The following is a 16468-nucleotide window of genomic DNA, read 5'->3' as shown; positions in this document are numbered from 1 at the left end:
TATTCCACCTTGTTGTATCCTTTACTGGAGTGTGAGTCAGGCGGTGTTTCTTAGTTGGAAACTTTATTATAACTGATTTCTATAGAGAAATGAATACAAGGATAATCGGGGCACGTGACTAGGGTTTCACGTTGAGGTTTATATACCTCACGGTATAACATCTCCCCCCATATATCAGACGTTCACTAATTCGGGGTTTTCTTCTAATATCCAACGAAATCGACGGCCAGACACATAAAACCATCCGTTGTTGTTGTATGCCGGCAACCAGTACATGCAGCTCATCGTTAATCCGCGAGGTCTCCACGAAGGTATCATATGCTCGGTTGATGAAGTAACGGGGTTGCCGATTCCATATCCATATTCATTCCAATGACACGACTGGTTTTCTGCTGCTGCTGCCATGTTCCAAGACGATTCTGGAATACTTCTTTTCAGTGGGGCTCTGGGATAAGAGTTCTCTTTCGACGATTCTTCTGTGAAACATCTGTCCTTCTCTTCTTCATGGAGCTGCTGTCTCTTCTCCTCTCCCTTTCCATAGTTCAGTCTACGGTCCACACTTCCGCACGCCTTCTTCTCTTCACAATACCAATTTCTCTGGTTATTTGAATTTTTTCCTGGTCTTCCACGAATCTTCATTTGATCGGGATGTTCTCTTCTCACTGTCTTTACCACAAATTCTCTCCTTCTGCTGCTACTTGGGTTACCTCGATGTTCTCTGACCACGCGATTCACGGTGTATTCATCGGGCAACTTCAATATTTCGGGAATCTCCTCCAACCAATCCAGTCCAAGCAGATTATCACCATCTCCTACAAACGCTCTCGTCCATACCTGGCTTTCTTCATATTCCACTTCACAGCTAATTTCTCCATGAATCGTCATCACATTGCCAGCTACATCTCGAATTACTGCTTTGGTCTTCTTTAGCCGTGGCGCTCCAATTCGATTCCATTCCAGCATCATGCTGGGGTGGTTCCTCTCTCTTTTTTCTTCTTTTTTTCTTATTTTTTCCCCTTTTTCCCCCGTATTTTTAGAGGTCCCAGCATCATGCTGGGGTGGTTCCTCTCTCTTTTTTCTTCTTTTTTTCTTGTTTTTTCCCCTTTTTCCCCCGTATTTTTAGAGGTCCCAGCATCATGCTGGGGTGGTTCCTCTCCCTTTTTTCTTCTTTTTTTTCTTATTTTGTCCCCTTTTTCCCCCGTATTTTTAGAGGTCCCAGCATCATGCTGGGGTGGTTCCTCTCTCTTTTTTCTTCTTTTTTTCTTATTTTGTCCCCTTTTTCCCCCGTATTTTTAGAGGTCCCAGCATCATGCTGGGGTGGTTCCTTTACTCTCTTTTTCTCTGATCATAAACGCTGGTCAAATACAATAGCAGTTCTAATACAAGTTTTGTTCTTGTCGTGAATATCACCAGTACCAATTGACTATCTCGGATATGGAGGCCAAGACTCGTGAAAATTATTTCCTAGGCATGTAAATCAAAAAAAAACTTGAAAAAGGACAACGATGTTCAAGCAGGCTAGAAATGTCTAAACAATCACGACGTATTATTCCTTTTTCTTCCAAAAGTACTTTCGTTACATCTGGCCCAGATTAAAATTCACTGAAAAAAAACCGGCAAAATATGCCTGTATCTACATATATTTTTTCCTTCGGCTCGGGCCTTCAGGCTTTTCCGGGCATTGCTGGGGCGGGCCGGGCCTTGACAATTATGCTAGTTTTGAACGTAGAGTGGGGCTGTACATGATGTGTTCTAATATTGATTGCTTCACCTGAGCAGATGTACGACAGATGTTATCCATGCATCTCTTCATATGCCTCCTCATTTCTTCCCTAATTGGCTGCGCGCTCATTCCAACAATGGGTTTTTCTAGTTTAACAGCAAATCACACGTTCTATTGTGCATTTTATCTATTTGATGTCGGATTTTTTGTACTTGTGGTCGGATTTTCAATGTATTCAGATGGCCGTGATAAACCGGATACCATGAAAACTGAAAGATTTATTTATTGGGTACATGTTACATTTGCTCTTGTCTTGCTTCTATTACTTCTAAAATTCGTGATTTGGATATGCAAGGATTCTAAATTTTTTACGTTTTCTGAAAAGGAAAACAAGAAACAGACTAAAATTACGAGATACGACAAGTACAATCTTGTTTTCGGATATATTGGAATTTCATTTATATCCATCATTACTCAAGGCATCATATTATGGACTGGCCACGACTTCGAGGTAAGTGAAAGACAGTAAACTAATCAAGATATTTTTTGCAGACAGGAGTGATAGCTTTTTTCATGTACCACTACCTTGCGATGATACTTCTCCTATTTTTCATATGTCGTCCAGCTTTTAAATATGAATACTACTACACAAAGGATCAACAATGCTCGATTCAATCAAGGGTGTTTATACAAACATTCTTCACCTGCCCATTTTGGCCTTCTTTTTGGGTAAGCTTTTGTTTTCAAAACAAACCATTCTTATTTCGAATGAGAAAACTATCAAATTCAGTTGCCCATCGCTCTCCATTGCTATCTCGCCGCCATGTTCAACTTCTTATTTTACGAATTAAAAATTGTGATGAACGATCAAGTGAAAATCCCTGGAGAACTGCCTTCAATAGATGAGAAAACTGAGAACGTTGAACTTGAAGAACTGCCACGATTTAGGAAGAACAGATATGTTATGTTATATCCACACGGGTTGTATCAAGTTTATCAATAAATTACCTTAATCTTCTGTGTTTTCTTTTCTAGAACACTGTTGATTACTGTCATATGAACGCTGTTTCAGAAATCTTTAATGGAAGCCACTTGTTTTTTTTCCTCAATATTCAAAACATGAGTTTTTCAGTTTACTAAAAGCAAATATTATTTTTTAAATCAGTCTACTGACTCAGAATCTGAATGAGTCATTATCTGGAAACCTTTTTTAGAATTAAACTTATTCATTGTTCCTTGATCATGACTCCAATAACTTTTCCAAAATAAATCAACGACAAACCATGAGAGTTCACATCAATAAAAACCTATACAAAAGGAGCGAATGATGTTTCGAAACATTGGATAAACGTAATGTTATTTCGTTCATTTCTACTTTTTATTCTCCTTGTTGTGAACGTAGAAACCGAAAGTAAGTGTGTCTAATGCTTTTTGAATTTCTTTTCACAATCGTCTCAGAAAATGATGAAGACGCTTCGTGCGAAAATGAAGCAAGCTCTACTGTTTCCACCGAAAATGAAACAATTACTCCTTCTATAACCAATTACCGTACGACAACTGTTATATCGTTAGGTGGCAGGAGAGTGGAGTATAAATAACCATTTGAATTTTCACCTGTATCGTACAGAGGTATATTTTTAGCTCTGGTAAAAAGTGCCGCGCCTTCAGTAAAATTTTGAAAATGCAGCATATCTATGATAATAACACTGATATATGCTGAATCATCGTCATAATTGCTCATTGAACACAGTTTGAATAATCTGATGATTTTGCTTTAACATTTCTGATCTAAAATTTCATGTTGCTGCTTTTTTTGTTGATTTACAGTGGAGCTAATTCAGGATAAATGTTAATAAACAAAACAAAAAGGCCAGTTCGGTGTCTGACAAGCAAAAAAAATTAGTTAAAATGGAAAATACCAGAAATTTCGATGTAAATGCATGCAAAATTTCAAAAAATTTCCTACTTTTCTGATTTTAGGCAACCTAAGTTGTTCAAAAGAATTCAAATGTTCACAAAAACTATACTAAACTTTAATTCATGAGTTACACACTTAATATAGGAAAAAAATCAGATGTTAGACAGAACTTATTTAGACAAAACAAACGGAAAATGGAGAGGCTTGAAAATTTGCAGAAATTCTCAGTTTTCTCAATATTTTTAACTGAAAATGTTGGAGGAATATTTCTAACCAACTCAACTTTTGACGAAGATTCCGAATTCAATGTTTTTAGCTTGTAATTTTCTCATTTTTGGCACTTTTTGTGAGTGGCTCTATACTTATGTCGGATAGATTGAAGCCATTTTTCACATTTTTTCGATTTTTCAAAAAACAAAGAGGCAGAGTTAAAATGTTTTGCATGCAACATTTTTCAGCTAATAAATGTATATTTTTGCCATTCTGAAAACTGCCTGAAGTATCATCATTTTTGTGAGATAGTCGATAATCACAAGTGGCTCTATATTTATGTCGGGCAGTGTAGCAATATTTATAGAAATTATTAATTAGATTATAGTCCGGGTGCTCCACATATAATTCCATTCACATTTGGTTTTCCTCTTCCCGTCAGGTTAACAAAACCGAAATAACCGAAATCCGGAGATGAAGTATTTCTGTTGATAAACCATGCCGATTTTCCATTCGGTTCGATTACTGAAGGTTGCTTTGTGAGAGTTGGCAAAGCATGTCCATCATTCCAATAGTATTCTTTTGTTGCTTCATTGTATCCAACACCAACCCAAATTCCCGTGATGTTGCCAGGGTACTTTTTTACATCTGCAAAAATAATATATGGTTGGTGAAGTTAAATAAAGTCTTACAATTTTGCCAATATGTATATTCCTCTATTGTTTCCAAACCGCTCAATGTACTATTTTTAAAAGTGCAGACTAAGACTGCATCTTCATATGCGATAGGAGAGTAAGCTGGTGTGTTGCTACCTTCGAATTGTACATACAACTGAATGATAATTATATATTGATTACATGTTTGTTTTAGTTAGCAACTCACAAGTGAGCACCAATATCCCTTCTTTCTTTTGAATACCGTTGCTCCGGAATGAGCGCATAAATGTTTCGGAGTTGTTTTTGCACTGGGAGATGTTGTTGTTGTGGCGTGAACTAGCATGGCCTAGCCTAGTGATCGTCTAACCCTGAGGTCATACGTGGCAAGAAGATCTGCCCATATAAGCCGAGAGAACTAATAGTTGTCGGTTATTCCTTATGTAAATAAATGGTTATTTATACTCCACTCTCCTGCCACCTAACGATATAACATTGGCGATCAGGATCAAGGGACCACCGAGGAAGGCTGGAATACTCCAAATCGGATTGGTTGGTGCGCAGGGAGAGTGTTGGAGCAGCATTTGGATACCCCGATGCAGTAGGACGAGATGTCGGCATCGTTGTGAGGAAGCCGTCGAAGGGTTTGAGAGCGAGGAGCTCGAGATCATGGGATCACCTTGAAGCCGATCGGAGATGCAGCCGAGTGAGGAAGAGCTCAAGATGTGAGGAATACATCGATGCTGTGGGATACACCATGGGGTGTGGATCGTGCTGGAAACCACCGTGGAGGTGTGTTTGACGTGCTGAAGATCGTGTGTCGTCAATGGACCGTAGAAGGACAGCGATCGGGACAGATGTCCAAGAAGGAAAAGCTGTGGAGTCTGAGCAGCGGCTGTCGTGGAAGAATGACGATTCAGAAGACAGTAGAAAACTGGACTTTCTGGGACCTCTGGATGATGCTGGGACCTCTAAAAATACGGGGGAAAAAGGGGACAAAATAAGAAAAAAAAGAAGAAAAAAGGGAGAGGAACCACCCCAGCATGATGCTGGGACCTCTAAAAATACGGGGGAAAAAGGGGACAAAATAAGAAAAAAAAGAAGAAAAAAGGGAGAGGAACCACCCCAGCATGATGCTGGGACCTCTAAAAATACGGGGGAAAAAGGGGAAAAAATAAGAAAAAAAGAAGAAAAAAGAGAGAGGAACCACCCCAGCATGATGCTGGGACCTCTAAAAATACGGGGGAAAAAGGGGACAAAATGAGGGGAATTTCCACTCCGTTTTCCTCGTCCACTGGTCTGACTTCTCTATTCTCGGTGTCGTTGATCTTCTTTTACAAACACCTCTCGTTGCAACTTTTCCGATTCTGCTGCCTGAAAAGCAATCACGTGTTTTCTCTAGTGTTAGGATGAGTACGAACCAACTGATATCCGCAGAAAAGAGCAATAGCAGTCATCGTGTATCTCGTAATCCGAATCAATTGCACACTGTTTGCAAATCCAGCGTTTTCGATGATCATTGCCATTCGGACGGCGAAATGCAGTGCAATGTATGCTCCAATAGCCTGTGCAGAGCCATTCCAGATGGTGTAGCGAGACAGTGTCACCTCAATCGTCTTTCCTGAAAATTCTTCTTTTCTGTGTGTTTGGAAGACTTTACCTACCGTAAATGAATCCGATGGCGATTTGTTTGAACCAGTCTGCGTCATCCACGTTTCCAACTATTACAGTAACAATACTTAGTACCAGAGACATAACGGATCCAATTGTTGGGACGTAGAATGGCATTGGGGGCTTCTTGAAGTGGCGAAGAGAATTCTGAAAATAAAGTTGAGTAATGGAACCTGAAAGACATAATTCCTTTTTCTTAACAATAATGTTCAAGTGTTAATGTGATACTTTCCCGAAAAAAGATTTATTCTAGAAAAATGGGGTAGAATTCTCGAAATTTTGATAGAAAAAATTGAGAAGTAGGCGGGAGTCGAACCAGCAACCTCTCTTCTTCATTGCCCCCCGTTACCACTGAACTAGCATCGCAATAGAAAACATGGATATCTTTCTGTATACACTCCAAAGTTCAGCTTGTTCCGATCAAAAATAGATTGATCATGCTCATAGATGGAAAAGTAATAGTAAGAAAATGAAAACAAAATTACCCTTATGACTTCCAGAACCACCCCGAACACCAGACCATAATAGGTAGAATATCCAAATGATCTGAATAAGTTCGTAAGCAACAATAAGTGTTTCGAATGATAACTCACTTCTTCGTTTCCTCAATCTTTTCCGATGCTCCAATGTAGCTCTGATTCTCTCTGTACGCTTCCAACACCAGAACCATGTAGATGGTGAGAACAGCGAAGATGAAGACTAGGTTCCCGACGAAAATATTTTTAGCGACTTCGAGCGATTTTTGGATCCTCGGCAAGATTCGATCCTTCCAAAATTTCTTTTTTTTTCTGGTGTGTTGATACTCGGGTTGACAACCGGCAATTCCATCTGAAATCACCAAAATTTTTGAAATATCGAAAATTATCAAATTCTACTAAAAAATGATTATTTAGTTAATTTTGGACTTACCGGAGTTCCCACTTTTTTGAATTGAAATTATCATCTTTCTGGTGTTCGCGCCGACTCTTCTTCACCGCTAAATCTTTCCAGTGTTCCTTTTAATCAAAAAATCTTGTTGAAAAGTTGAAGCTTCTCTCGTTAATTGATTTCCCATTTTAGATATTGGTACACTTGGAATATGTGCTTTTTAAAGGCTAACGGGTTCCGAAGATGTTGATATTTTGATTCTGAATGGTTTTTAACTGAGAGTTATGATTCATGTTGATCATCATAAGCTTCTGAAATAAAGTATGCTTTTGTTTTCCTCTCAAAAAATGAAACATTTAATAATTTTAGTTCTTGAAAAGGATCATCCAAATTTCTGATTCAACCAAGTTGTGTTTGAATTCATTGAGGTGCTAATCTGTGATTGTAGAGTGGAAAACAGATGATACCAGTCTTATCACATCTGAAACATCTGAAACTCCTCATAACAAGATTCGTGCATGTTCAGATTTTGAGAGTTCCAGAAATCTCAGAATAATAACAGAAAAACAAACATTGCGCTCAATAATCTTTAAAGTTGTCCTTTTGAATCTTTTGCTTTTTCGACACTTCAGATTATCTAAATCATTTTCCTCTAAATTGTCTTATTCGCATCTTAAAAAATCACCTCAAGAACTTGTTTTTCTTTTTGGTGAGTTCGGAGCCATATGTCATATTGGTCCAATATATTCCAGACCGAGATCATAGAAGATATAAAAAATCTATAGAATTCTGTAGTGGATATTATGCTGCTTTTATACGAATGGAAAAAGGTCAAACAGTTGGAATGCTTCAACAGCAATTGCTCTTATTGAGATGAGAATCTGAAAAAGTAGGTGTGTTGTATATTATTCCGACTTTTGTCTTTTATCTATTTGAGCTCAAGAGAACAATTGCTTCAAACTGAGTCTCACAGTGTCAGTTGTTTAGAATATAATCTTCATGATCTCAAAATAATCTTTTTTTCATTTCGGAAAGAGGAGTAATGCGATAAACTGTAAACTTTTGGGAATGTATATTGTCATTTCTAGAGCAATGTGAAATCTGAATGTGAGCTATACCAGAAGTTACGACACATCCACAATGTTCTCTTTGGTTGAAAAATAAAGAACAAATCCGAACGAAAATCTTTATTGAAAACCATACAAGCATTCAAATAGAATAACAGAATACAATAATTTCAATGAGCTCGATAAATTCAAGACAATGAGTTGGTGATGGATCATATTTCAACTTTTCATTAAACTCTCGTAAGCTTCAACGACGTGACGCGTTACTCGAGAACGGTAAATTTCTAGAGACAAATCTATTATTTTCCGTGCACTTTTTTTCATTTTCTTATACACTTTTCGTCAACAGATGTAACAATATTCTTTGAAAACAGTTTATTTCAATAATCAAGCAGAAAAAGCAAACGAAAGTACTGTAATTTCAGTGAACTTACTGTAAGTGTGAGCCAATTTAGTGCACATTCTTAAATTATGAAAAGAATGTCTACCACTCAAAAAGGACAAAGTTAACCCGGCCAAAAACCAGAAAAACCGATCTAAGAATATGCACTTTTAACTGCAGGTCTGTCGCCACAGACAACAGACTTGCAGAACTACTCGAAGAGACAAATCGCATTAAATACGACATTATTGGTCTCTCAGAAACAAAAAGATCCGCAGAAGTGCATATGACAAATCGGGACGGAACCGGCGTAATACTTGGAAAACGCAACGACTCTTCTGTATCTGGCGGTGTAGGATTTATAATTAATAAATCCCTTATGCCAAAAATAAAAGAGATAAAGATAGTGAGTCATCGTATCGGATACATTACACTGCAAGTGAACAAGAATCAGTGCACTATCATACAAGGCTATGCACCCACCGCTGATTACGAAGAAGAAGAACATTCAAATTTCTACGAAAATCTAGAAGACGTGTACAAGTCATGCAAGAGTAGATATAAAATGGTCATAGGAGACTTTAATGCCAGAATCGGTGAAAGGAAAGGAAACGAAGTATTCATTGGCCCACACTCCATGGAAAAGAGAAACGACAGTGGAGAGAGACTTGCCACGTTCTGCGAGGTCAACAGAGTATTCCACACGAACTCACAGTTCATAAAGCCGACTCACCGACGATGGACCTACATCAGTCCCGATAAACAACACAGACACGAGTTGGATCACATTCTTGCAAACGGAAAATACATCACCGACGTCTCTGTTGTTCCTTCATTCACAAACGGCAGCGATCACCGTATGCTACGAGCAAAAATCCACATAAACGCAAAGCAGGCGAAGTACGAGCAAGTGAAGAGAAGGAAGCCGCCTAGAAGAGTCCTAGACCCGACAGCAGCGTTGCTCGCAACAGAAACTCTTGACTCTTGTGAAGATCAAGATATCGATAAGGAGTACGATACCCTTATACACGTTCTGAAGAACGCGCAAGACGCTGCTGTGACAATGCCAAATAATCATTCTAGAAATAGACTGACGGACAATACAAGACTATTACTGACAAAGAGAAGATGCACTAATAGATCAGACCCCAATTTCAAGACCCTGTCCAAAGAATGTAGGCAAGCAGTGAAGAAAGATCATGAAAATTTCACGAAAGATAGACTTCTGAATGCTGCAAACCAGAAAAGGAGTCTGAAGAAGGTTGCAAGGGACATCAACGAATACCAATCATACATTCCATGTTTGATATCAGGAGAGACGGGAGAAAAACTCACTTCTCGAGAAAAAATGGAAATCGAAGTAAGACGATTCTACGCAAACCTGTTTGCAACCAAAAAGCCGAGCGCTACAACCACTCTCCCTCAACAAACAGAAGCATTACCTCCATTCCTTCCAGAAGAAATCCAACACTCCCTGAACTCATTCCAAAACGGTAAAGCGGCGGGAGAAGACAAGATATCAGCAGACTTCCTGAAAAGCTGTCACTTCACCGTTCACAAACTCCTAGCGAAAAAGTTCTCGCGCTACCTGAAAGAAGGAAAAGTTCCAACAAAGTGGAAATCGTCAAAAACGACTCTAATATTCAAGAAAGGAGACAAAGAAAATCTAGAAAATTATCGTCCGATCTGCCTGCTTCCCGTACTATATAAAGCTTTCACGAAATGTATTCTGAATAGAATCCGGAATTCATTGGAAGAAGCACAACCGGTCGAACAAGCAGGATTCAGAAGATCCTTCTCGACGATTGACCACATCCATTCAGTGCAACGACTGCTGGAAGTAGGTCGAGAATACCAAATACCAATCACAATGATATTTATCGACTTCAAGAAGGCATTCGACACGATTGAACCTGCCGCTCTATGGGAAAGCCTGAAGACTCAAGGGATAGACTCTGGATACATAAAACTCCTAAAAGAGTGTTACAACGATTGCTCCACCACAATCATACCATTCTATAACCCAGTCAATATCCCCATTACCAGAGGTGTCAGACAAGGTGACCCCATCTCACCAAACTTGTTTTCTGCTTGTCTCGAAACGGCCTTTAGTCGAATGTCATGGCCACATATAAAAGAAGACAAAGATGACTATGATAACTCCCCTGGTATCAGAATTAACGGCAGAAACCTAACACATCTACGATTCGCCGACGATATCATTCTCATCTCGAAAACTCCACAAATAGCGGAAAAAATGCTACAAGAGCTGGTAAACAGTTGTGAAACAGTCGGTCTGGAAATAAACGCGAATAAAACAAAAGTGCTGAGGAACAAATTTGCGTCAAGTCACCAAATAAATATCAGAAAAAACAACACCATGACTGCAATTGAAGATGTTGAGGAATACGTATACTTGGGAAGACTGCTCAATACAAAAAACGATCTAGAGCCAGAAATTCACAGAAGACGACGATCAGCATGGGCGGCACTCAACAACATCAAAAACACAACAGATGCCTTGACATGTCCGAAAATCCGAGCGCAACTTTTCGACTCCATTGTTCTCCCCGCACTGACATATGGATCAGAAACATGGACTTTCACTAAAGCTCTATCCGAAAGAGTAAGAATAACACATGCCGCACTGGAACGTAAACTCGTCGGAATTACCCTCACGGAACAACGAGAGAAAGACCTCCACCGAGAAGATATAAGGAAGATGTCCCAAGTGAAAGACCCTCTTGTCTTCATAACGAAACGAAAGTTAGGTTGGGCTGGCCACGTGATGAGAAGAAACGATAATCGGTGGACAACGCTACTTCAAGAATGGATACCCAGAAATGAGAAAAGACCAGTAGGAAGACCACCAATGCGATGGGCCGACTCCCTGAGGAAAGAAATCTCAGTGCGACAAGGAACTCAATTGATCGAACCTTGGAGCACAATCGCCAAAGATCGGAAAAAATGGATAGCTGTGATCCGCGCCCACACCAACTGAGCGAAGAACGGATCGACTAAGTAACTAAGTGTTGTATCTCGTGCTAATAGAGAAACAATGTATAATAATCACTCGTTTATTAGTGATTCGGAATAATAGAATGAGGGGGACAAGGGGTACAATCTATCCGTAACGGTCACGTTCCGGAAGCAGGTATAAAACTACAACTGACTTTAGAACGAGAGGAAAAGGATGACATTTCCTCTTCGCGGGCAAACGGGGGAATACGAGGGAAAGCGGGTAGATCAAAAAGGTAGATCAAAAATAATATAAATCTTTGTGACTAAATAAACAACGTCACAACACCTCCCTACGTAAAGATAAAACATACTGGTTAATCAGGTAACAACAATGATGGTATCAGGATAAGTAGAACAATAGGAATAATCACAAATGAGAATTTAGATGTGAGCTGATGGATCGTACTTGACGACGTTCTTCCTGACACGGGTTGTCCTTCTTGGTTGAACTGGAGACGGAGCAAGCCGTTGTCCTTGAACTGCTGTAGTTGTTGACTGACTTGACGACGGTTGAGTAGATGCCCTTGACTGAACTTGTCGCGCTGGAGATGATGATGTCCCTTGACCTTGATGCACTCGTTGTGGTGAATCCATGACTGGTGTAGATGGCATATCCCTCTTCGCTTCATCGGTAGACTTCCTTGTCGACCAAACTGTCGGCAACTCGAACACATCGAACATAGTGGTAGCCCACTCATGCTCCTTGCTTTGCTCCTGTGTTGACTCCTCCAATCGCATCTTCATTTGATTGGCATGTACAACACGCTCTCGTCCGTCATTCAGACCGATGACGTAGACGACTCGACCTTGTCGCTGGTTAACCTTTCCAGGCTTCCACGACCATGTATTCTTCTCGAATACCTTCACAAATACAGAATCACCTTTACGGTAACTTCTGGCTTTCACTCCGTGATGCTTATCAAACTGTTCTTTCATTGCAACTTGCTCTGAATCTACAGTCTTATTCAACTGCGGCATCATCAACGATAACCTTGTTCTCAGACGCCTTCCGAGATGAACTTCTGCTGGTGTCAAACCTCCAAGAGCATTTGACGGTGTTGAGCGATAGTGTAACAGAAATTGAGATAAGATCTCATTGTTCACACTTCCCTCCCTTTTTAACTTTTTCAATCCTCTCTTCAATGTGTCAACAAATCTTTCTGCTTGACCGTTCGATTGAGGATGAAATGCTGGTGAGCGAACATGCTCAATTCCTGCATCCTGGCACATCGTAGCAAATTCCTTTGACACGAACTGTGTACCATTATCAGAAACCAAAGTTTCAGGGTAACCGTGTTGACTGAACATGTCTTTCAATGTTCCGACGGTCGAAACTGCCGATATCGACTTCACTATCTTAACCTCTGCCCATTTTGATTTAGCATCAACTGCGACAAGATAGTATTGTCCGTTCTCTGGACCTGCATAGTCGATATGAACTCTTTGCCAAACACGCTCCGGTGTCTTCCATGGCTGTAATGGGATCTTCCTAGGGATCTTCCCACCTTGACTAATAGTGCACGACGACACTGCTTTCTCCACGACCCTTGAAGCTCCCTGTACACTTGGACGCTTCGATCTGAAGACCGGTGTTGCATTCTCCTTTACCTTGAGAACTGCCTTCTTTTTAACACACCGTTTTAGTCCCTTCTTGAACACCTCCGGAAACTTTCCGTTCAATCCCCCATGGATTCCATCTGTGTTTGAATGTGTCAGCTCATTGACCATCATTCCCATGTGATAAGACATCTCTTTGGATCTTCCAATCCAGTCTAACCCCAACAGATTTCCGTGTTCTCGGACATACACATAACCAGTACCTACTGATCCTTTGAGTCTGAACTCCACTAGCGCCCTGCCTAGTATCTTCAACTCATTTCCACTTGCTGACTTCACTTTAGATCTACATCTCTCCAAGTCAGGCTTTCCTATTCTACTCCAATCTTCCCTTCCGATGAGTGTGATATCAGATCCCGTATCCAACTGAAACTCCACCGACTCACTATTCACATCTATTGACACATACTGACGGACAGAATTGACCTCAGCATCTTCCGAAGAAGCTCCACCAACTATGGCAACGTGTTGTGTCTTTCTTGATGACGAATCTTTTCTCGATCTGCAAAAACTGGACATATGTCCCTTCTTCTGACAATCGAAACATGTTGTGAGTGGTTTGGGACAATCTGGCTTCCTATGGCCACGTTTCCCACAGTTCCAACACTTTCCACCTTCAGAATAATCATATTCTGATGTGTTCTTGTCTCCACTCTGATCCTGATTACTCGGCTTTTTAGCATACACTGCTCTCACTGCCGTATCACTTTTCTCCATCTCAGACACCGCACTAGTTTGACTCAAAAGTTTCTGCCATTCCGTACATAACTCATTGATGTTAACTTTTTCTCCCAGTTCCGTCTTCTTCTCGACATATTTCAGAAAATATGCACGAGCTTTGGTATCCTGTGTTGGATCTAACCCTCTTAGCCAAAAGAAAACTTTCCAGCCATCAGGGTCAATGTCTTTCAACATTGCCAATTCACACAACGCGTTCACCTTGTTTGTGTATTCAACTGGAGAGTCACCATCACGAGCAATATTGATGCACGCGAATCTATGCGAGAACAAACTCTTCTTTATATCGAACATTTCCTTTAAAATGTCGACGGTATCTTTGAAATTCACCTCATGGTGCAATTTGGGACAGATTCTTCTAGAATACTGTTCATATACCTCCTCTGACAATTTACTCACTAACAGAGCAACTTTGTTTTTGTCATCGAGACCCTTCCCTTCCTCAGTAAACGCCGTACTGTAACGCGCGTACCACTTTGAGAATGTTTTCTCGGTTTCCAAATCGAATTGGAACACCGTAATTCTACCACCAATGTCGTTCATCAACTGTGATTGTGACACGGTTAGTCCGCTTGATGTTCCCAAGGAACCATCAATTTGACTCTTTTCCGCCACGGCTTTTGTCAAGACAGCAATGGTTTCTTCATGCTTTTTGGCTTGTTCTGCCATTTGCTTTTGCATGAATTCCATCATTTCGATGAACTTTCGGTTCATCTCTGCGTCTGACATTTTTTCAATCAAACTTTAGATAAACTGGGTAACAACCAGTATCTATCACTTCGATCGCCTCAATCACCAGAGAAAAATCGATATCCGTCGGATAAAATCCAACCGGAAACCGACTACTTTTCGTTTTTGACTAGCAAAAATCGATATTTCTCTGTAAATTGGGTGTGCTTTCCGGGTTCACGTGTAAGCACCACTCAATTTTCAACACTTCGTTAGTCTTTCTTTCCGGGTTCACGTGTAAGAAAGGCTAACAAACACTAGAGGCAGAGAAAACTGATTTTGCTTTCCGGGTTCACGTGTAAGCAAAACAGAATTCTTATCACTTTGCTAGACTTTCTTTCCGGGTTCACGTGTAAGAAAGGAGCTAACAAGTGATTCGGTGGTTTTCTCACTCAAAAGAGCTCGAAATCTGATCGCCACTGTTGTATCTCGTGCTAATAGAGAAACAATGTATAATAATCACTCGTTTATTAGTGATTCGGAATAATAAAATGAGGGGGACAAGGGGTACAATCTATCCGTAACGGTCACGTTCCGGAAGCAGGTATAAAACTACAACTGACTTTAGAACGAGAGGAAAAGGATGACATTTCCTCTTCGCGGGCAAACGGGGGAATACGAGGGAAAGCGGGTAGATCAAAAAGGTAGATCAAAATAATATAAATCTTTGTGACTAAATAAACAACGTCACAACACTTACTTAGTCGATCCGTTCTTCGCTCAGTTGGTGTGGGCGCGGATCACAGCTATCCATTTTTTCCGATCTTTGGCGATTGTGCTCCAAGGTTCGATCAATTGAGTTCCTTGTCGCACTGAGATTTCTTTCCTCAGGGAGTCGGCCCATCGCATTGGTGGTCTTCCTACTGGTCTTTTCTCATTTCTGGGTATCCATTCTTGAAGTAGCGTTGTCCACCGATTATCGTTTCTTCTCATCACGTGGCCAGCCCAACCTAACTTTCGTTTCGTTATGAAGACAAGAGGGTCTTTCACTTGGGACATCTTCCTTATATCTTCTCGGTGGAGGTCTTTCTCTCGTTGTTCCGTGAGGGTAATTCCGACGAGTTTACGTTCCAGTGCGGCATGTGTTATTCTTACTCTTTCGGATAGAGCTTTAGTGAAAGTCCATGTTTCTGATCCATATGTCAGTGCGGGGAGAACAATGGAGTCGAAAAGTTGCGCTCGGATTTTCGGACATGTCAAGGCATCTGTTGTGTTTTTGATGTTGTTGAGTGCCGCCCATGCTGATCGTCGTCTTCTGTGAATTTCTGGCTCTAGATCGTTTTTTGTATTGAGCAGTCTTCCCAAGTATACGTATTCCTCAACATCTTCAATTGCAGTCATGGTGTTGTTTTTTCTGATATTTATTTGGTGACTTGACGCAAATTTGTTCCTCAGCACTTTTGTTTTATTCGCGTTTATTTCCAGACCGACTGTTTCACAACTGTTTACCAGCTCTTGTAGCATTTTTTCCGCTATTTGTGGAGTTTTCGAGATGAGAATGATATCGTCGGCGAATCGTAGATGTGTTAGGTTTCTGCCGTTAATTCTGATACCAGGGGAGTTATCATAGTCATCTTTGTCTTCTTTTATATGTGGCCATGACATTCGACTAAAGGCCGTTTCGAGACAAGCAGAAAACAAGTTTGGTGAGATGGGGTCACCTTGTCTGACACCTCTGGTAATGGGGATATTGACTGGGTTATAGAATGGTATGATTGTGGTGGAGCAATCGTTTGTAACACTCTTTTAGGAGTTTTATGTATCCAGAGTCTATCCCTTGAGTCTTCAGGCTTTCCCATAGAGCGGCAGGTTCAATCGTGTCGAATGCCTTCTTGAAGTCGATAAATATCATTGTGATTGGTATTTGGTATT

The 16468-nt window shown here is 40.4% G+C and overlaps 2 protein-coding genes across 2 annotated transcripts; both read right to left on the bottom strand.

Moving 5' to 3' along the window:
- Nucleotides 1-4233: 4233 nt before the first annotated feature.
- Nucleotides 4234-4850, bottom strand: GCK72_017695 (uncharacterized protein; the record flags this gene model as incomplete). The annotated part of the gene is made up of 3 exons (XM_003112446.2): nt 4234-4499; nt 4544-4682; nt 4734-4850. The coding sequence occupies 3 exons, from the start codon at nt 4848-4850 to the stop codon at nt 4234-4236; spliced, it is 522 nt and encodes a 173-aa protein (XP_003112494.2).
- A 109-nt stretch (nt 4851-4959) lies between these two features.
- On the bottom strand, nt 4960-7118 carry GCK72_017694 (uncharacterized protein; the record flags this gene model as incomplete). The annotated part of the gene is made up of 6 exons (XM_053732208.1): nt 4960-5475; nt 5926-6125; nt 6169-6322; nt 6661-6721; nt 6769-7003; nt 7085-7118. 6 exons carry the CDS (start codon nt 7116-7118, stop codon nt 4960-4962), a joined length of 1200 nt encoding a protein of 399 aa, XP_053581121.1.
- Between the last annotated feature and the right edge of the window lie 9350 nt (nt 7119-16468).

The sequence above is a fragment of the Caenorhabditis remanei genome, chromosome V, assembly GCF_010183535.1.
Source record: "Caenorhabditis remanei strain PX506 chromosome V, whole genome shotgun sequence".
In the NCBI taxonomy this organism is placed as follows: domain Eukaryota; kingdom Metazoa; phylum Nematoda; class Chromadorea; order Rhabditida; family Rhabditidae; genus Caenorhabditis; species Caenorhabditis remanei.
This window is presented reverse-complemented; position numbering and strand designations above follow the sequence as displayed.